We start from the raw sequence: 22,554 nt of genomic DNA on the forward strand, positions 1-22,554 counted from the left end.
GATCTCTTCCCATGAATCACGAATGTCCTTAATGGCATCTAGAATGGTGAATTCTTTCCAGAATGTTTTCAACTTAACTTTGCTCAGATCCATCAGAAGAATCACTGTTTAGGGCACTTCTAGCCTTATGAAATGTATTTCTTAAATAATAAGATTTGAAAGTTTAAATAACTCTTTGGTTATTTAAACCAGATGTTTAAACTGGGCTGCAGAACAGATGTTAACAGGTATGAAAAGAACATGAATCTTATACATCTCCATCATAGCTCTTGGATGACCAGGTGGACTGTCTGTGAGTGGTAATATTTGAAAGGAATCTTTTTCTCAACAGTGGGCTTAACATGTTCAATAAACCATGTTGTCAACAGATGTGCTATCAAGTTTTGTTTCATTTATAGAGCTCAGGCAGAGTAGATTTAGCATAATTCTTAAGGGCCCTAGGATCTTCAGCATGTGCTTCAACTTAAGGCCACCAGCTGCATTAGCCCTTCATGGGAGAGTGCGCTTTTTCTTTGAACCTTTGAAACCAGGCATAGATTTGTCCTTTCTAACTAAGGAAGCCCTAAGGTGGCATCTTCTTGAGATAGAAGGCTGTGTTGTCTGCACTGAAAATCTGTTGTTTACTATAGCCACTTTTGATTAATGATCTTCGCTAGATCTTCTGGATGACTTGCTGCTTCACCTTATACTTTTATGTTAGAGTTGGCTTCTTTTCTTAAACTTTAAACCTTTCTTTGAACCAACCTCTGCTGGCTTCAGACTTTTCTTCTGCCACTTAACTCTCTACCTTCACAGTTTGAAGAGAGTTAGGATCTTGCTCTGGATTAGGCTTTGGTTTAAGGGAATGTTGCCACTGGTGATTTTTTTATTCAGACCACTAAAACATTCTCCCTATCGGCAATAAAGCTGTTTGACTTTACGAACATCTGTGTGTTTGTGGGAGTAGCACTCTTCATTTCCTTCAAGAACTTTAACTTTGCATTCATAAATTGGCTGTTGGGTACAGGAGGCCTACCTTTCAGCTTGTCTTAGCTGTTGACTGCCTTCCTCTTTAAGTCTAGTCATTTCTAGACTTAAAGACTTCTAGTCTTCACTTTTGATTTAAAGTGAAGGATATGTGACTCTTCTTCCTCTTGAATACTTAGACGGCCATTATGGGGTTATTTGTGCAACTTTCAATATTGTTATGTCTCTGGGAATAGGGGAGGCCTAGGAGAGCAAGGTCAGTGGAGCATTCAGAACAAATGCAACATTTACAGATTAAGCTCACTGTCTTATATGGATGCGGTTTGTGGTGCCCTAAACAATTACCATAGTAACACCAAAGATCAGTGATCACAGATCACCACAGCAAATATAATAATAATGAAAATGTTTGAAATATTGCAAGAATTATGAAAATGTGACAGACACAAAGTGAGCAAATGCTGTTGAAAAAATTGTGCTGATAGACTTGCTCAATGCAGGGTTGCCAAAAACCTTCAATTTTTTAAAAAAACCGCAATACTTCTGAAGCACAATAAAATGAAATGCAATAAAATGAAGCATGCCTAGATATGTACATATATAGAGAAATGTAGGACCTTTGAAATGTATGACCTCTTTAGGGTTTCTTTCAGTTAGGAGATAGGAAAAGGAAGAAGCTTATAATTTCAAAGCTGTTGGGAAATTGGTATGATATATTTGCTTTTCCAATGAAAAATTAAATCTATTATGGAAATTGATTCATTATTGCAAGAGGACTAATAAGGGAGACTTAAGCATTGAATCAAATCCGTGTTAGATTAGGAACATTTGCCAGGCATGAAATTCTCTAGACATCTAAACATGTTTTTCCAGAAAAAGGAAAATAATATTTAGTAATTTTGTGTAGAAAGGTGCTAACTAAAGTAAGAATTGTATGCATAGTTGGTGTTAATTCTGAAATTCTTAAAGATGTGAGGTCATCCTCTGCCATATCACCATAAAATGCCCAAGGAAAACATTAAAACCAACCTTAAGGGGATCCCTGGGTGGCGCAGCGGTTTAGTGCCTGCCTTTGGCCCAGGGCGTGATCCTGGGGACCCAGGATCGAGTCCCACGTCGGGCTCCTGGTGCATGGAGCCTGCTTCTCCCTCTGCCTGTGTCTCTGCCTCTCTCTCTCTCTCTCTGTGTGACTATCATAAATAAATAAAAATTAAAAAAAAAATAAAACCAACCTTAAAAACAGAACATTATACTCTATTTCATTCCTAGAAATAAATGGATGATTACAAAACAATCCCAAAATGCTGATCTTTCCACTCAGTTGGTAGGTTTGGTTTGGATTTTTATTAAGTTCTTTTTTTAAGATTTTATTTTTATTTGAGAAGGAGCATGAGTGAGTGTGTGCATGAACGAGCAAGGGGGGAGGGTCAAAAGGAGAGGGAGAAGCAGGCTTCTTGCTGAGCAGGGAGCCCCACATGGGCAATATAGATATTTATAAGTTCTGTTGAGGAATTTTTTTTTTCTTTTTTACTGCTAACATGAAATACGTGTTCTTTCCCATTACCATTTCTCTAACTCTCCAACACCAAATAGGTGTCCTACAATTAAATTCTGACACTCACTACTTGAACTTAGCGGGAGACCCCACAGGTTTAAAGGGCTTAGTCACACAAGACTGCTCTCACTTCAGATGTTAGTAGCAAGCAAGTGCTTGGGTCTCCAGGTCACCTGCACTTTCTATCCAATTTGGAGAGGATGGCGGTTTATGAGTATATGACTGCTCAGGAAGTGAGTTGTTACTGTGTTGCTCTTTAATTTACCAGATTACCCTTCCTTCCTTCCTGTTCTTTCTGATCACTTACTACTGTTAAAGGTAATAAAGAGGACAAGCAGTGTTTTGAGTGTTTGATAGTAGAATGTAACTTCTTCCTTCCTAACTTTTTAACTTCCTTCCCACCTTCCTACCTTTCTACATATTTTTTAAAAGCTCCTTCTGTATGTCAGTTGATACAAGTCCTCATGGAGTTTTCATGTAAGATACCCTGATAACCTTTTTTTCTTGGAAAAGGACACCCAAATTTCCACGTGATGAGAGGAGTCTTAAATCTTGAAGTGTGAAAAGGACCAACTATGGCAACTTTCTATATTATAGAAACAAGTAATCCTTTATTTAGCATAATCATAGAACTTTTTAGATAATACTTTTTAGTAACACACAATTTGAATAGTTCTAGAGATTTAAGAATATGGGTGTCTTTTAAAATGCTGCTGCCAGGGACGCCTGGGTGGCTCAGTAGTTGAGTATCTGCCTTTGGCTCAGGTCATGATCCCGGGATCTGGGCTCCAGTCCTGCATCAGGCTCTTTGGATGAAGCCTGCTTCTCCCTCTGCCTCTCTCTCTCTTTCTGTGTCTCATGAATAAATAAATAAAATATTTTTTAAAATAAAATGCTGCTGCCAGTTTCTTCCACCTTCTCCTTCTATAGGATAATTTTTTTTTTTGGTGTTTTTGTTTTGTTTACTTTTAGTTAATTCTGATAAGGCATATCTGAAAGATTTACTTCCTTAAAGGATAAAGAGTTTTTTATTTTAAAAAATAAACACTTTATTACAAAAGTTACTTAACCATATCATTCTTTAGTATCTTTAATACTGATTTTATGTATGTTAAAGTACTTTAGATGAATTTTTAAATGATTAAGTTTGTTATAAAACTAATAATATGTTATACTGGTTTTTTTATTAACTGAAAAATTACCTGTCTCTTCTGACCATATGCAATTTATTTATTTTAGGCATTGAATTTTATGTTCCTTATATGAAAAATAGAAATGTAAATATTTGAAATTCTTTACTGCATGCCTTCTGGTCAAGCTGGTCTAGGTATCTTCTTTTTAAAATAACTTTTACTTGGAAGTTTTGGGGTGAAGGTGGCATTTGCTAGGGAAGAAAAGATAATGCTTGTACTACTTATCCTTCATGAAATTACGCTATTATTGGATGAATTAACACTAATCTTTTCTCCAACAGAGAGCTGCTGGAAATAAGACTGTGGCTTTATTTTAATATTTTAATCAGTGTAAGCTATTTTTTGTTTTTATAAATAAAAAATGTTATTTTTCAAAATTTCTCAGGCAAGAAAGAAAAACAGTTGATTAGCCAGTGTGTATTTTGATTTACATTGAATACCTTTTACTGTTCCTTCCAAAACAGACACTCCTTGAATATGCAGAGAAATGGAAAACTTCAGAAGATCCTTTACCTTTATTGGAGGTATACACAGTGGCTATCCAAAGTTATGTTAAAGCGCGACCTTATCTTACCTCGGAATGTGAAAATGTAGCATTGGTTCTGGAACGCTTGGCATTGTGAGTAGACCTTTGAAAATAAAAAAGTTAAATTTAGCTTTTTGTTTTAATTCTGTTTCTCAGTCTTATGATGGTTTAATTTTAAATAGAATAGTTATTGGGTATTTATGATACTGGGATTGTTTTGTTTTACTTTGAATTTTAATAAATATTTGTATCCTTACCAATTTTTTGTTTTTTAGAAGCTGTGTTGAACTTTTACTGTGTCTGCCTGTCGAGTTATCAGATAAACAGTGGGAACAATTTCAGACACTGGTGCAGGTGAGAATATTTACCTATTAGATTTCATATAGGCATACCTTATATCCATTTTCTTTATCCTTCATAAACTATTTTTTTACACTTTAAAACTCTTTAGTAACAAGCATTAATTGCAGCTCTTGTTAACAATAATGTTATGCATATAGTAGATGTTAGATAAATGTGTGTTAAATGAAGATGTACATTTAGATAGATGGTTGAATATTGCACTGTTTTTTAAGATCAGTTAATTAGGACTTTGCCAGACTAGTAAGGGAAAACAAAATGCCCTAATTTGTATTTAGAAACAATTTAATTGCTGAACATCTGCAATATGCCTTATTAGAATTTAACATATCATTTAATCCTTATGAAAACTTTGTGGGGGTAGGTATATTTTTTCCCATTTTAAAGGTGAGGAAACTGAGGCTCATACTTTTTATTTACCCAAATTTATACAGCTAATATTACAGAGTAGTTATTTAAATCAAGATTCTTTATTCCAAAGTCCATGCTTTTCTCCTATAACTAAAAACACATGCTTTGTCTCTCTTACTTAGTGCTGTTATTCTACCTTATAGAAGTACACAATTTAGTTCTTAGTTGTCTTGGACTATTTTCAAGAATGTTAAATTTTGTTTCAAGCACTAGACTGTGCTGCATATACTATAGCTTCAAGTAGGTTTTGATTAATTGATTAATAAAAAATAATGTTTTTTACTAGCTAGCTTCAGAAAGTATAGTTGTCTCTTTCTCTACCCAGAGTTCATAAAATATGTTTTGGCTTGATGTTTTTTTCTGTAGGAGATATATTAAAGAGAATTAGTCTCAAACTTCAGAAGCATGTGAAATAAATTATAGTTAGAGAAGTCAGCTTTCATATTTTAATATTAACCATTAAAATCTTCATCAACTGTAAAATTCTTGAAGGTAGGCTTTATATCTTAATATCATAGGATCCCACATAGTGTCTTACACATAATAACTGTTTGTTGAAATAAAGGTGTCCTGTCTTGTTTGTCACGTTGCAACTATTTGATTGCTCAGTTTCTACTTCAGCATATCAGTAACTCATGTCTTAGGTTGTTTTGACAGCAAGTATTTATTTTTAAATAATTATCTTAGAACTTTTCATTGTTTGGCACTCTACCCCAGAATTAAGTTGTTTTTATATACAAATACAATACTGAATTCCTCATGCTATTTATTTTGTCAGCATATAATAAACTTTAAAATTTTTCTTTTTGAAACAGTAGCACTAGTTGATACTTTTTCATAGGGGTTAATGAAAAGGAAATAACTCTTTAAATCCTTATATGGTAGCTTTCAACAATTGTTTCAAAGAAACTTTCTTAAAGCACTGGAACTTGTTGCGTGGGAAGACTTTATGGTTTTGAGGAATAGACTTTTCGTATAAACATTACATGTAGCTTCAAGAGTTTCCATGACACTTAGCTCACATTTCAGAGCTTCCTTGGGGTTATTTTATACCTGTTTAACAGCATTTGTTTGATTTTGCCTGTGTTTTACCTTTTTAACCTTTCTTTACCACATTAGAGGATACACCCCATAAATGCAGGGACCAGTTGCTCTCTTCCCTAGTCCTTTGCCCGTGAAATTCCCAATAAACGTTTTCTGAATTGAATAAAAACCATTGGTCTTTTGTCTTGAAGAATATGCTAATTGCATGAACACTTGAGAATAACTAGTAAGCAGGTTTTAATGTCAGCTTTAAATAGAATATTGCCAAGGCTATGTAATGTATAAATGAAAAATCATGCATTTAGTTGTTTTCATAAAAGTCCCTTTTATTGGAATTTGTGTACATTGTCACTTAGGCCTTGATGCAAATCTGTCCTTTATTAATGGTAGAAGTGTTTTTGGAAAAAGTTTTTTACTAACACAAAGGATATATAAAATGTGTAAGGTCTTTTATGCTGTGGATATTCTGATAGCTTCCTTGAGAAATAACTTTGCTCTTGGTTTAGATTTTGGGGGAAAATAATTTTGACTTAATTCTAGAAATACATTGTATTTATTTAAAATTTATAATTGATACAGTTCTTGAGATTCATCTTTAAAAATTAGAAATAAAAGAATTCAGCACTTTGTAATGTGATGTGAAATTTTTAAGATAAAACTCTTATTTTTCAAAAGTTTAGTATTATTTTTAGAGCCTGATAAGCTTGCTTTTAAAAATCTGTTGTAATTCTTTGGATGTTTATTTAATATTTATAGGTAGCTCATGAAAAGCTGATGGAGAATGGCAGCTGTGAATTGCATTTTTTAGCTACTCTAGCTCAAGAGACTGGGGTGTGGAAAAACCCGGTACTGTGCACTATTCTTTCCCAGGAACCATTGGATAAGGATAAAGGTAAATTTTCTAGAGAGAGAGAAAAAAAGAATCATTAGACTAGAAAAAATAAGTACTTAAAATTGTTTTGATAAATATAATTCATCTCTAGATTTCCCAAAGAAGGACCATTTAATAAATTTTAGCTGAGGTGCTTCAGGCCCTTCACCTTTATTTTATTTGGGGGAATATGTATTTGTAGGATATTACACAGTCGTAGAGTAACAGCAAAGCTAAAATTTTTCCCAACATCTTTTCAGTAGAGGAATTCCCTCTGCGACATCCTGACAGGTGGCAATCTCGCTTATATTTGGTAACTTACTTGACAGATGGGGAAGCAGAAGTAGCGTAGTTAAATCATTTTCCTCCAAATAGAGAAAGAAAATAAACCTGGAACTCTTCAAGTCTTCTCACTCTAAGATTAGTACTCTTTCTCAAACAACTTATTGCTCCATCTTATTTTATCCCGTTTTGTTGTAAACTGACAGATGTCCTGTTGGAAGTAGATGGCTAAATCACTAATAATATGTATAACACTTAATGTTCAGAGCTGAAAAATTGTACATACGATGAGGAAGAGCACAGTTATTGTCTTTGGTACTTTCTTGAAATTATTTTTCAAGAACCTTTCTCAAGGTATTTAACTGAAGAAGTAAATAAACTTCTTCTGTTGTTTATTGCTGCTTTGCTTGTTGATTAATGGCAAACTTTAGGTACTTTGCTATGTAATAGCAAATTATGAAGGCTCTGAGAAAGGAGTGTTAGTTAGGTCCATTGCTTGTGAACTCTTCTGGTACATTGATATTTACCAAAAGGCTTCCCAGCCAATCTCCAAACTTCTTTTCAAGCTGGTTTTTCCTACCTGGCTCCCCCTTACCATTTCTCCATGCTTTCCTGATAGTTCTAGAAATGTTATCTGTTCCTTAATTTTCATAAGCAAACTATTTTTAGTACCTCCTCACATCGTGGATATCCACAGATTAGGTGCAGTATTCCCATGACCTTGGAGAAATGAGTGGACTCTCATTATTTAAATTAGTAATAAGAACAACATTTAAAAGTTGAAAATCTTAGAATTTTTTGCCTTTGGCCTATTAGTTACATTCCCAGTATACTAATACCACTATGATTTTGTTCTTATAATCAAATTATACTTTCTAATCTATTCAGCTTTTGGAAATACTGGATGTAATATATTCATAATATCAGATTACATTGTATAATTCCTAACAGTGTGAAATGTGCTTTTATATTCATGATTTCATTTAACCTTCACAATGATCCTATGAAAAAGGTAGGATCTTTATTATCCCTGTTTTACAGATGAGAAAATGGAGGCTCAGGAAGATTGGTTGTCTTTTCTATATCACATTGCCAGTGATATGAGGCAGAGCCAGGAATTGAAGTCAAGACCTCTCTCCTTTTTATATCATGCCTTGTTGCACCTCACCTAATAAAATCATACCTAGCTTAAATAATTAACTCCTTTTTTCTGTTGTCAATTTCTGAAGAGCATTTTTGCCAAACTCACACATTACATTAAAACAGGAAAATGGAACCTTTACCTTAGCAGGATTTAAAATTTATTTTAAAAGAATATGTGCTCAGTTTCCTTACTTACTTAAATGTGCCTAATAACATCATTTCTATTAACACTCTCTGCCCATCTCTGTGCTGCTTTATTTCTCATTCTTTGCCTGACATAGCTACTGGAGTAATTTGGACTATTCAGTCAAGACAAGTTTCTTACAATAGCAGTGGATTATAGGTAGCTAGACTTTAATAAAACTCAACGAAGCAATCAGATGTTAAATGACAGAGATTTTGCAGCCATAATGACTACTTGGTCCTCTGTTACTTAGAATGTGTCTTTGATGAGAGCCATTTTATGAATAATCACATAACCTAGAAGTGTATGTTTGTTACCTCTTTTGAAAAAGCTGAAGGAATTAACATTTTACACAAATGTTAATTTATTAATTTATTTACATTTTCAAACTTGATGGTTCAAAAGGATAGGGAATTTTTAGCTTTAAATATCCCGCTTCTTAGTTTAACTTATCTATAACAAGTATGAAGAGAAGAATTAGGTCTTAGAGAATAATGAGTATATCTCAGTAGGCTATGCTTATTAGTTTGTTTATAGTGAAACCTTTGGAGGTTTGATGTAATAATTGAAAGTAATCTACTTAATCCTGAATATTTTTTTTGATTGACTTAAGTTTGGACCCACTAAAACTCAGGTAAACCAAAAAATGCTCTTTGATTTGGGGGATTAAGGGTGGGTGGAAATGCTGATTTGACTTCAAGGTTTTAGCATCCTAGAATAAAGTAACTAGTAACTAAATCAACATAATTCAAGTAGGTGACCTTTGAATATCACAGGACCTTTAAGCTTACATGTTACTTGTACCTTTCTTTGGTCATAATCTCAGGATTGGAAAGACAATGTTTATTCTTTTACTCAATTTTAATGCCCTTCTAAAATATCACTGATAAATTGGCCTTTGCTTAAACACCAATTTATTTGCTAGAGAGTGCTTTGCTGTGTAGTTCAGTCTATTCTTAACCTGTGATTAGAAAATCTTGACTATGAAAATTGTGAAAAGTACATTCCTAGAATTCCATGTTTTGGATCTAGTGCTACTGCTAGAGCTATGCCAAACAAAGTATAAATCCCTCTTTCATGCCATAGCAATTGAGATTTTTAAATATTTTATTTTATTTTTTGAGATTTTAAAAGATTTTAAATCTACAATCATGATTCTGGTTTTTTAGTGCATTTTGTTCTCTTTAATATCTAATTCTCAGAACTTAACGTGTACCCTAAATATGATCTAACAAGCTTTGAGGTCATTGGTACTCTTGTATTTTTCATTCTAACAATTTATACTTGTAGTGTGACTTAAGATGACATTAAACTTTTCGGGTAGCCACATCATTCTCACAACTTGGTGTGATTACCATAACCACACAAACATTTTAAGAAATAAGTGCTACCCTTAAATTATCAACTACATTTTTATGCTTTGTCTTTTGGCACACGAAGCATTGCTTTTTTTTTTTTTCCTGCTTAATTTCACTGTTAGATTCATTCTGTGTTTTGCAACTTTTCAATATCTTTGCAGTCTTGATTTTGTTATTCAAGGTTTTTGTCCTTATCAGTTTCCTCTTATTAACATATATTCTGTTGGCATCCAGGTCCTTGAAAAATAACCATAAAATGGTCATGTCCAGAAGTCTAGCCCCAGGATACTTACAGAAACCTTCCTTCTTGCCTTCAGTCCTTTAATCCATACTCTTTGATTATGGATGATAAAATACACCTGTTTTTCCTTATGTCTTCTGCTCCATCATTCTCCTTTTTTGTATATAAGGATTTGATAAAAGACCATAACACCATAACAAGTGTTTGGCTAGAATTCTCTTAAGTCATAGTGTTTAATATAATATGACCTAATTTATTATTTTTAAAAATGAACTTTTAATTTTAGAATAGTTTTAGATTTACAAAAAAATTGTGAAGAGTTCCAATATACCCCACTACCAGTTCTCCTTACTCTTCATATCTTACCTTATTATGATACATTTGTCACAGTTAATAAACCAATATTAATATAGTGTTATTAACTAACTTCCATACTTTATTCAGATTTCCTTAGTTTTTATCTAATGTCCTTTTTCTGTTCCAGGATTCCATCCAGGATACCACATTACATTTAGTCGTCATGTCTTCTTAGGCTCCTCTTGGCTGTGACAATTTTTCAGACTTTCCTTGTTTTTGATGACCTTGACAGTTTTGAGGAATACTGGTCAGGTATTTTGTAGAATGTCCCTTAATTGGGAGTTGTCTGATGTTGCTCTCATGATTAGAATTGGGCTTACGGATTTGGGGAGGAAGATAACAGAGGTAAAATGCCATTTTTACCACATCATATCAGGGGTACATACTGTCCACATGACTTCGCACTATTGATGTTAACTTTGATGACCTGGCAGAGGTAGTATGTCAGGTTTCTCCATCTTAAAGTTACTCTTTTTCTCCTTTTCCATATGGTATTCTTTGGAAGGAAGTTGCTTCATGCAGCCCACACTTAAGAGGTGGAAATTTAAGCCCTACTTCCTGAGGGGGGAATGTCTACACAGATTATTAGAGATTTGTCTTTTCCCCATTTATTCAGTCATTTACTTATATCAATATGGACTAATGGAAATTCATTTTATACTTTGGTCATAATCCAAAACTACTTTATTTACTTTGTTGCTCAAATTGTCCCAGCTTTGGCCATTGGGAACTCTCTGATTTCACTTATGTATCCCTTTATACCCGTCATTATGGGTTGTTTTTTATTTGGGTACTTTCTTGATTTTTGGCATTATAAAGTACTCTAGCTTATTTTACATATTTCCTGCCCTACTTCTAGAATCGAGCCTTTGTTCTTTTTTCTTGGAGACCAGTGTTAGAAACCAAGACCTGGTAATTGGGTGTGTTTATTGCTACTAAAGTGACATTGTTTCTAGGGTATCATTGCTTCTAGGAACACTCAACGGATAAAGCAAGAAAATATATGTAGGTATACTAATCTATGTATAGATACATCTATACATATTTCCATATATAACGAACTGTATTTATATAAAACTAAATATGAGAGTTCGTACTAATGTCTTCTAGTCTAATCCATACTGAAAGAATCATTCAAGTCTTCTCTTCTGGCTTATCTATAACCTCTCACTTCAACAGAGTGTTATATAATTAGAATCATGCAATAATATAGCCTGTTCAGACTGACCTAGTATCACTGGCCATCAGTCTTAGTATACATGTATAATGGTTTCAGTCTACTCATCCAGAGTTGGTTAGGTGAGCACTTTATTTCCCTGCCTCTTTCAGTGAAGTTCTTTCATAATATTTGTAATACAGTGGGGTTTTTATTTTTTGGGGGGGTTTTGGGTTTTTTTTGTGTTTTTTTGCCACATTCTTCATTTCATCCTGGGCTTCCCCAACCTCCTAAATAAAATTTGCATACTTTAAGATTCCTTCTTTGTGCTGTAAGGTTCTAGAGGTTTTGACAAATGCATAGTACCATGTATCCACCATTATAGTATCATACAGAATAGATTCACTGCCATAAAAAAATCAACATCTTCACCTGTTGAACCCTTTCCTGAACACCTGATAACTACTGATTTATTTACCATCTCTATAGTTTTGCCTTTTCGAGACTGTCATATAATGATACAGCCTTTTAGTCTAGTTTCTTTTACTTGGCAGTATGCATTTAACATTTACCTATGTCTTGAATACTTTAACAACTCATTTCTTTTTATTGCTGAATAGTATTCCATGATAATATATGTGGCATGAATGTACCAGTTTCTGTATCCATTTGCCTATTAAAAGACATCTTGGTTGCTACCAATTCTGTTTATGAATAAAACTACTATAAACATTTGTGTGCAAGTTTTTGGGAGGACATAAGTTTCACAGGAGTTGAGTAAATACTAGGGGTAAGATTGTTAGATCATATGTAAGACTATGTTTTGCTTTGTAAGAAACTGCCAAACTGTTCTCTAAAGTGGCTATACCATTCTTCATTCTCACAGCGATGAATGAGAATTCATGTTGCTCTAGACCCTCATTGGTAATTGGGATTACCTATTTTGGGAATTGTAGCCATTATAATAGGTGTGTAGTAATATCACATTTTTGTTTTAATTAGCATTTCTGTAATGATATAAGATACTGAACATTCTTTTCATATGCATATTTGCCATCTGTATATATTTGGTGAGGCATCCCTTTAGATTTTTGTTCCCTGTTTTTAAAATAAGGTTGTTTTCTTATTGTTAAATTTTAACAGTTCTTTGTATATTTTGGATATGAATCCTTTATCAGATACAAATTTTGCAAATACATTCTTCTAGTCTGTGGTTCATCCTTTTCCTTAACAGTGTCTTTCACAGAGCAGAAAAATAAAATTTTAATGAAGTCCAACTTAGGAATTTTTTCTTTTCTGGGTCATGCCTTTGGTGTTTTATCTAAAAACTCATTACCACTATGTGAACTATACTGAAAAATATAAAATAAAATAAAATTAAATTAAATTAAATTAAATTAAAATAGCAATACATACATATTCATTCATTACATAACCTAGAGTTCCATAGATTTCTTTCATAATTTCATTTCTCTCTTATAGTTCCACATTTCACATTTGGGTCTCTGATATATATTGAGATAATTTTTGTGACAACTGTAACCTAATTTATGTTTATTGAATCTGTCTTGGCTCTGAATGCTCACATAGCCTCTGAATGATCATAAGCCATGTTTTTAATGTAATTAATTTTGAGACTTTTATTCAGGATTACATCTATTGCTCAGCCCCATTTTGAAAATTAGGTTTTCCCATCTATTTCCATTTGCTTCATTGTTCGTTCTGCCCCTTTAAATCTAAAGCTTATTAACAAAACCACCATTAGAGGAATTCTCCTTTTTCTCTGTCAGGAGACAGAGATTATTTATTTGATTATTTATATCAAACCCAAGGAACCGTCTTTTCTCCAGAAGATACCCACCTTTGCTGATTTGATTGTCCTCAATATTTTTGGTGAGCTCTAGGGTTCTAGCTTTAATAACATTTTGTATAGGTTAGAACCTAACACTCATGATGCATGCATGCATCCTTGGTCCTCAGCCTGCTTTCTGGTTTGTACATGATGTCATCTTACAATATAAACTTTGTGAGACCTTTCTATTATAATCACACTGAATTTCTTCACCCCTTTCCTTATACTTCTATATTGGGTAATTTGCAGTTGTACAATTCACATTTTTGTTAGCTTACCCATCCTTTCTTGGATCTTAAGCCCTGCTGTCCTCCCCCCCCCCCCCCCGGAACCCTTTTTTTTTTTTTCAAAGGAAATTTCTGAAGCTTAAGCTTTCCCACAGTACTTATAAATCTTTAAGAATCTTGTGAGAAAATAAATCTATATTTCAGTAATAAACTTTGCATTTAAAAGTGAAGGTGGATAAGTTCTCTGGTTTATCACGTTAGTATACATAAGATGTAATATTTTGAAGGGAGGGGAGGTAGAAGGTGAGAGCAGGTGATAACTCATTCTTTCCAGGTAAATAGGATGAGGTCAGATCTGATTGCATGCAGCTGCATTTACTTTCAGATGGTAAATCTCTAGTTACTATACTGATACTTTTTTGATACTTTTGGTATATTTTTTGTGTATGTATATGTAGCTTTACGTGTCTATACAGAGAATGCCTGCTACTCCCCACCCCCCCACTCCTTACCTCCCCCACCCCCACTTGTGCCCTTGCTCACTTTCTCTCTCAATCTGTGTCAAATAAATAAATCTTAAAAAAAAAAATCACTTCTAAATTAGACTTTACTTACGTATAACCCTTAAATTATCGGGATAGTGACTGGATAAAATTAAGCTGATAGAATTTAACTGTAGTAAGCCTGTGAAAGTGCTCCCATTTTACGCTGATGACATATTTGTATTTAACATTAATTATACTCTATTATATAATTAAATAAAAATGTAGTGACCCCAAATTTTCATTTTTACTAAAAATGATTTTAAAATAAAATACACTCAATCGTTTCTTAAAACATCTTGAAGCATTCTGTTTTAATGAGTCTGTTTTATAATAATTTATATATATATATATACATATGTCAACTTAATTTTTTTTTTTTAGATTTTATTTATTTATTCATGAGAGACACAGAGAGAGGCACAGACCTAGGCAGAAGGAGAAGCAGCAGGCTCCTCATGGAGAGCCTGATGTGGGGACTCAATCCCAGGACTCCAGGACCATGCCCCGAACCAAAGGCAGACGCTCAACCACTGAGCCATCCAGGCACCCCATGTCAACTTAATTAATGCAAAACTCATAATGAAATTTTAATTCGCACAAAAATTTTAGGTTCACCTATGGTATGGATTTTTTTTTTTTGTCTTTTAAAAATTCTGTTTCACAGCAGTCAAGTCAGAAAATCTGTTATCATAAAGTTTTACCATAATCAGGTAATGACCATAAAGTTTCAGATTAAACGAAAAAGGAAGCAACATGATTTAAGACATTCTGAAATCTTTTAAGTAAAAGATTCTGTTTGTTATAAATGTAATGTATTCCCTCAAGAAAGGGTGAGGGATAGGGCAAAGATTAAGACTATCTCTAATTGGGGGGATCCCTGGGTGGCGCAGCGGTTTGGCGCCTGCCTTTGGCCCAGGGCGGGATCCTGGAGACCCGGGATCGAATCCCACGTCAGGCTCCCAATGCATGGAGCCTGCTTCTCCCTCTGCCTGTGTCTCTGCCTCTCTGTCTCTGTGACTATCATAAATTAAAATAAAAATAAAAATTTAAAAAAAAATAAAATAAAATAAAAAAAGACTATCTCTAATTGGTAATTTGGACACGAAATATAGAACACTCCTAGAGGAGTGGTTCTCAATCCTGGCTATGCTTAAATCACCTATAGAGTTTTTAGGCATTTCAAGGCTGGAGGTCTACCTCAGACCAGAGTCTCTCGGTCTCAGCCCCAGGCATTAGTACTTTTAAGAAGATCAACCTAATTGTACAACCATAGTTAAGAACCGCTTATCTACAGCTTGAAGTATTCTATTTTTATTAAATTTCTAAATATGAAATTTTTGTGTTTAACAGTGCTGCAGTGATTTTTGATTGTGGTAAAAAACATACCATTTTTTTTTTAAGATTTTATTTATTTATTCATGAGAGACAGAGAGAGAGAGAGGCAGAGACACAGGCAGAGGGAGAAGCAGGCTCCATGCAGGAAGACTGACATGGGACTCGATCCCAGGACTCCAGGATCACACCCTGGACTGAAGGCGGCGCTAAACCATTGAGAGCCACCCGGGCTGCCCAACACATACCATTTTTAAGTGTAAAAGTTCAGTAGTGTTAAATATATTCATATTGTTGTAAAATGTATCTCCAGAACTTTTCATGTTGCAAAATTAAAATTCTGTAACAGTTTTTTTTTTTGAATTTTATTTATTTGAGAGAGAGTGCACACACAAACAGTGGAAAGGGCAGAGGGAGAGGGACCAGCAGACGTCCTGCTGAACATGGAGCCTGACACAGTGCTCAGTCCCAAGACCCTGAGATTATGACGTGAGCTGAATTTAGATGCTTGACTAAGCTGCCTAGTCTCTCCAACATTTTTTAAAATTCTGTAACAATTTAGTTATAACTCCTTCTACCACAAGTCTCTCAGCCCCTGGTTAACCACCATTTTACTTTTGGTTTCTATGACTTTGATTAGTTACTTTTATAAGTAGGATTATATTGTATTTACTTTTTGTGACTGGCTTATTTCACTTAGCATAATGTTTCTTATTGTCAAGAATCATCCATATTATAGCATATTCCAGGATTTCCTTTTTGAGAGTGAATAATATTCCATTGCATGGATATACCACATTTATTTTATGTATTTATCTGTTGGCGGACGTTGGGATTGCTTCTACTTCTTGGCTCTTGTAGGTAGTACTGTCATGAACCTGAGGGTGCATATGTGTATCACTTGAGGGCCCTCCTTTCAGTTCTTTTATGTACATAACCCGGACGTGGATGAATCATATGGTAGATAGTTCTATTTTTCACTTTTTGAAGAGCTTCAAGATTGTTTTCCATAGAAATTGTACCATTTTACAGTCCCATCAACTGTGCACAAAGCTTCCAGTTTCTCCACATCCTCACCAGCACTTATTTTCTGGGTTTGTTAGCATTTGTTTTGTTTGTTTATAATAACTATTCTAATGGATATGAAGTAATATCTCATTGTTTTGATTTCATTTCTATGATGATTGGTTTGTGTCTTTTCATGTGTTGAATGTATATCATCTTTGGAGAAATGTCTGTTAAAATCCTTTGTCCGACTTTTTAATAGGACTATTTGATTTCTTATTGTTGAGCTGTAAGTATTCTTTTTTTTTTGTAAGTATTCTTTATATAGATATTAACCCCTCATCAGGTATATGATTTGCACATATTTTCTCCCATTATGTAGGTTGCCTTTTCACTCTGTTGGTTCTGTCGTTTGATGCATAAAAAATAGGTTTGATGTAGTTCCAGTTGTCTGTTTTTGTTTTTATTGTCTATCTTGGTGTCATCCAATAAATTCTTGCCAATTCCAGCGTCTTCAAGCTTATCCCCTTTGTTTTCTTCTAGGAGTTTTATAGTTTTGGGTCTTAAATTTAGATCTTTAATCCATTTTGAGTTGAATTTTATATGGTATACGGTGAATGTCCAACTTCATTCTTTTGCATGTGAACGTGAGTTTTTCAAGCACCATTTGTTGAAGAGACTGTCCATTTCTCATTGAGTGATTTTTGGCATTCTTGTCGAAGATCATATGACCATATACGCGAAGATTTATTTCTGGCCTTTTTGCTCTGTTGCATTGCCTGTGCCTGTCTATATGCTAGTACCACTATGTTTTGATTACTGTAGCTTTATATATATTATTTTGAAGTAAGGAAGTGGGACACCTCAAACTTTGTTCTTTTTCAAAATTGTTTTGCCTATCAGGAGTTCCTTGAGATATAATATGAATTTTAGGATAAATTTTTCTTCTTAGTTTCCTTTTCAGGTTGTTCATTGTTAGTGTATAAAAATTGACCTTATTTTTTTATATTTTGATTATTGTATCCTGTAACTTTGCTAAAGTCATTTATTCTAATAGTTTTTTTTGTGGAATTTTTAGGGTTTCCTACAAATAAGGTCATGTCATTTGCAGTCAGATTATTTGACTACTTCTTTTCCAATTTGGATGCATTTTCTTTCTTGCCCAAATGCTGAATTGTTTTTAAGAGGAAATACAAATTGTATTTTTAAAAAAGGAATAGTTGATGGAGATTCAGATAGGCCATGGTAAAAATTTTAGAATTTACTCTTTGAAGGCAAAGGGAAAGCATTGGAGGATTTTAACTTAGGAGAAGACAATCAAGTCTGTTGTACTTTAAGAAAAAAAAAAGAAAGAAAGAAATTGGGTCTTAGTAGAAATGTGATGGTATAAGAGTGGATGCAGATGACTAGCAGAATGCTACAAAGTGGAGGAGTGGGTGAATGAATGGCAGGAGTAGAGACGGAAAAAAGTGAATGGGATGGAGTATTTAGGCAATAAGCAGTGACAAAATTAGGTGGTGGGTTGAATGTGTATGTGAGAAGGAAGCACGAGAGGGCATTTTTAAGGAAACTGTTAGGTTCTTTGCTTGAGCACAACTAAGTGAATTGAGATAACATACTGTGGGATAGAGATTTCTGTATGCAATTTCAGATGCTTGTTAGAGATGTTGTCTATACCTTGCCCAGTAAATAAGTTGGCTCCACTTTGAGGGAAATCTAGGACCTAGTTAACCTAAGCTTTGGTATATATAGGATGCTCATTTAATATTTGTGTAATGATTTACCACAAAAATTCAACTTATATATTGTAAATATTTAATTATCTTTAATGTGGAAACTAGTATTTTTTAATATTATGTGTCATTCTATGAAGAGAAGCCATTCTTTCTGGCTTGAACTGACTACATATTGATTTACATTGTGATATTATGTCATCCAGCTCTCTTGTTAGGCTCGAAGGTAGTAAAAGCTGCTTTTCTGTTCAAGTCCATAAATATAGAGAGAATAGATTAAAAAGCTACACACAAGTAAAATTCAAGATATTTTTATTTTTCTGGGATGGGAGTGGGAAAAGCAAGGTGTAGAGCATGAGATGTGATGTGACTAGCTACTCAAGGATATTATAATGCTATAAGAAAAAACATGTTCTAGATAGGAGAGCAGTAAAAAGATAAAGGGATGGGAAGTGGAAGGCAATGCAGGAGAAATGGGAAAAGCTAGGGGAGAGGTTCAGCAGGTTCTGAATTGAATATTAAAATATAATCTACTTTTGATCCATGTGAATCCTGAGCTTCAGAATGCATGATTATTTTCCTTTAAAATAATGCTACTTCATAGCTCGTTACTGCTATAAAGTGCCAATCTAATTAGAAGTAGTCACATTTACTGTGAATTTGGTTTTCTTATCCCACCACTATATGAAGCTGGAAGTCAAAAGACACATTATTCTGGTCCTGTTTCTGTCATTAACTGGCTTTATGATCCTAGGAAGTTACTTACTTTCTGTGAGCCTCAGTTTACTCATCTGCCAAATGATGGAGCTGGACAAAATTATCTGTAAAGTCCCTTCTGCTCTAATAGTCTATATTTCTTTGGAATCAATTTTGCACTAAGTGTAGCAGTGGTTTCCCATCATTAAAAAAGAAAAAATATCTATGTTTTTGAAATCTTATGTTAACATATATTCTGTATATTGAATTAGCTCAAAAATTATTTTGCACAATTTGTCATTCTAATTTATGTGCTGCTATTTAAGATTTTTAGGTACTATTTCATGTTCTATTCAGTGTCATCAGTTTTACTAAATACTTTTGCCACCTTTAAATAATATCTTTGCCACAATCCTCAGAATTTGTTGATTACAAGTTTTAGTGGGAGTATTTTAAATAATTCTCAGACTTTGTATTGCTGGATTTTTCCTTTATTTTTATTTTTTTTTATTTTTTATTTTTTTGGATTTTTCCTTTAAAGAGAATTATTGTATTAGGAAACTAAAGGTGTTTTTTAAGTCTATGAGCTATTTATAGCCAGAACTTTTAACTTTTTTTTTTTGTTTTACGTTTATTTAGAATCTTTACTGATTTTTGGTTTGGCAGTAAACTAAATGGTGAAAAGATATTTGCAATATAATTTTCCCAGTGGGATCATGTGATATTAAAAACAATCATAAAAGTAATGTCCTGTATATGTAAGATTAGAGGCAACACAGAGTTATGCATTTAATTTTATTTATCTGTGTTCAATCTTTATACTTTTTGATTTAGTTTAATATGGCAGAGGGTAGAATAGAATGAAGAGTGGCAGGTACAAAGGTCTAGAAAAGGATGGAATTTGGGATCCTGTGTCAAATTATACGCTCATGGTTTTAATACTGAGGAGCCATGGTTATACTGTCTCATAGAAGAATCTCTTCACCATGGAATACAGTGCAGTTAGATCCAAAAAATAAAAGTACAAGAGGGTAGTAAAGGCTATTTAAAGAAGGAAGAACATCTCTCATTCTCCATCTTTTAATCCACAAATTACTTACTAGACATGTTTTCCAGTTTGTTCATAAGTTGACAAATTCTGTGTTTTATTTAGAGTATTTAAAAATTATATTACTAAAAGCCTTCCAAAGGTTTCAGGCTAGCCATCAACAAGTAAATTTTTAAACATTTCTCATTCTGGTACAGAAAACAGAAGTTTAAATTTGCACTTGTTAAAACTTAAACTCCTTCACAAATACAAAAAATAAAAATTCTTATTTGTAGTTGATCAAACAAGTAGTAGGAAATTCAAAGAGCTGAACAGACTAGACATGTATTATGTGTAAGTGGGTCTTAAGCAAATGTTGAGGTTTATCAGTTCCTGTTTTAAAAATTTCAAACCTGCAGAAGTTTCATCAGACTTTCTTGAACCGCTTATTTATTTTCTGTAGATAATTAATTTGTTCTAAAACACCTATTAAAGCAAAATAGACTTCACTTGTAACATGAAAAATACATCATCAGTATTGAACACAATATTAGTTGAGTCTCATCTTCTAAAATACCCAGACATTCTTTTGTGATTAACCATGTAAGTGTGTAATGCCCCAGTACAGCAGATTTGCAAGGATACTAACTTCTGATATTCAAGAATAAATGCTGTAGGGAAAAGAATTAGTGTAATTTTAGTAGCATGGGCTATTAGAAATCAATGCAAAATTATTTTTATCATATAAAAGTTAATTCACCTCAATCTAAGTGGGTAAAAATATTTAATGCACCTTTTAAAAGTTAGCAGTATAAACTCCTTTTGCTTTATAAAGTCAAGTATTTTATAATAGCATGACAGTAATAGAAAATCACAAAGAAAAAAGAGTATTATTAGTTCCTGTGCTTTAAAAAAGATATTCCTTTTAAGTATTTGTATTGCAAATGAATTATTACCAAATGTTAATAATCTATTATGTCTTGTTTTTTAAAGTGAATGAATTTTTAGCTTTTGAGGGTCCCATCTTGTTGGATATGAGAATTAAACATCTAATCAAAACCAATCAGTTAAGTCAAGCAACTGCTCTAGCAAAGCTGTGTTCTGACCATCCAGAGATTGGTACAAAAGGTAGTTTTAAGCAAACTTACCTTGTTTGTCTTTGTACATCATCACCAAATGAAAAGTTAATCGAAGAGGTGAGTATGTTTTCTTTTGTTAGTAATTATTTTTAAAAGTGAAGAAATTAATTTTCGATTAGATTAGAATGTCTTTGACGACTCTTTCTCTTAGATAGCGAGGGACTGTTGTCAATCTTAAATTTTAGTATGCTCTTGGGTAGTGATTCTAAGAAGTTTTCAAAGTTATATGTAAACTGATTTCACCTACCTTCTGTTTTAAATTGAATCTTTTTCCTGTTGTGGTTAAATTATGGGAAGATGGGAGTAGCTTAACAATTAGTAGGGTGTTTTCATTTGTTAGCAATTGGGCCTTACCTTTCATTTTACCTGACTTCAAGATACTTGTAGATCTTTCTAACTGGCTAATTTAAGTAACTAGAATTTATGTGACTTCCTCCTAAAAATATGTTCTCTGTTTTATACACATGCATAATGTACTCAAAAACATATATTCCTAGGGAGCAGTCATATATATAGATAAGTATATATATTAAGATCAAAATTTTATTTGCATATTTAATATAAAACTTTATTTCCTCTGTGAGACATAATTTTTTTTTTAACTTTTAGTTTGGCATAAAGCATAGTATTTATGTATTTGTTTTATACTACAGAATTCTGAGATAGAATCATGGTCCAAATGGGAATTTGCATTTTGAAGGACTCATAATTCCAAAATGAAGTTGGAGACAGGGTAGGAAAATTAAAAGTTGTTGATCAAGAAACAGGGAATATGCATTTAAATAATTTAGGTAAAACTGTAATGTGTTGAACAGCATTGATTGAGCATTTAATGTGTACAAGTGTCTTGTATCTCTAATTTAACTATCTTTCAACTCCAGAGCAATAGAGAGAGGAGAAGAAAATGACTATAGATACACTTAAAGATGTGTCACGGGAAGAGTTGAGATACAAAGCTCTGACAATTAACAGAGCTTGCAGTCAGCTGCTGAGTAGACAGATACAGACAGCTGAATGCCCACATGAGGTAGAGGTTGTAATTATAGTATTAATTGTGTGATTTTTAAAATTTATTTATTTATTTATTTATTTATTTATTTATTTATTTGAGAATAGAAAAAGAGGAAGATGGTAGGTAGGCTTGGACCAGGATTAGAAATAAGGTTGTTGTGGATGGTGAAGATAATGAGGGTTCTGGGAAGAGTGATGTCTGGGAATTTTTAGGCTAGGTAGAATAGAGCCCAAGACTGTAGCCTAAGAAATTATATCATTAGATTGGACATTGGCTGAATCAGGGGGTGGTTTTTTTTCCTTTATTTCCCTTTTATCTCAGATAATTGGCAATTTAGTC

At 33.3% G+C, this 22,554-nt stretch overlaps 1 protein-coding gene across 2 annotated transcripts in view; it reads left to right on the forward strand.

Annotated features, from left to right (window-relative positions):
* ZNF292 (zinc finger protein 292) overlaps window positions 1–22,554 on the forward strand; it is an 89,511-nt gene that overhangs the window by 44,725 nt on the left and 22,232 nt on the right. The window contains exons 3-6 of one of the 2 annotated variants that reach the window (XM_055329920.1): window positions 4,179–4,333; window positions 4,516–4,594; window positions 6,812–6,947; window positions 21,058–21,260. In XM_055329920.1, coding sequence (XP_055185895.1) covers window positions 4,179–4,333; window positions 4,516–4,594; window positions 6,812–6,947; window positions 21,058–21,260 — 573 coding nt within the window. Of the gene's footprint in view, window positions 1–4,178; window positions 4,334–4,515; window positions 4,595–6,811; window positions 6,948–21,057; window positions 21,261–21,699; window positions 21,937–22,554 lie in introns of those variants that run through there. The other variant, XM_055329922.1, reaches the window with a different exon arrangement.

The sequence above is a fragment of the Nyctereutes procyonoides genome, unplaced genomic scaffold (assembly GCF_905146905.1).
Source record: "Nyctereutes procyonoides isolate TBG_1078 unplaced genomic scaffold, NYPRO_anot_genome, whole genome shotgun sequence".
NCBI classification, from domain to species: Eukaryota; Metazoa; Chordata; class Mammalia; order Carnivora; family Canidae; genus Nyctereutes; species Nyctereutes procyonoides.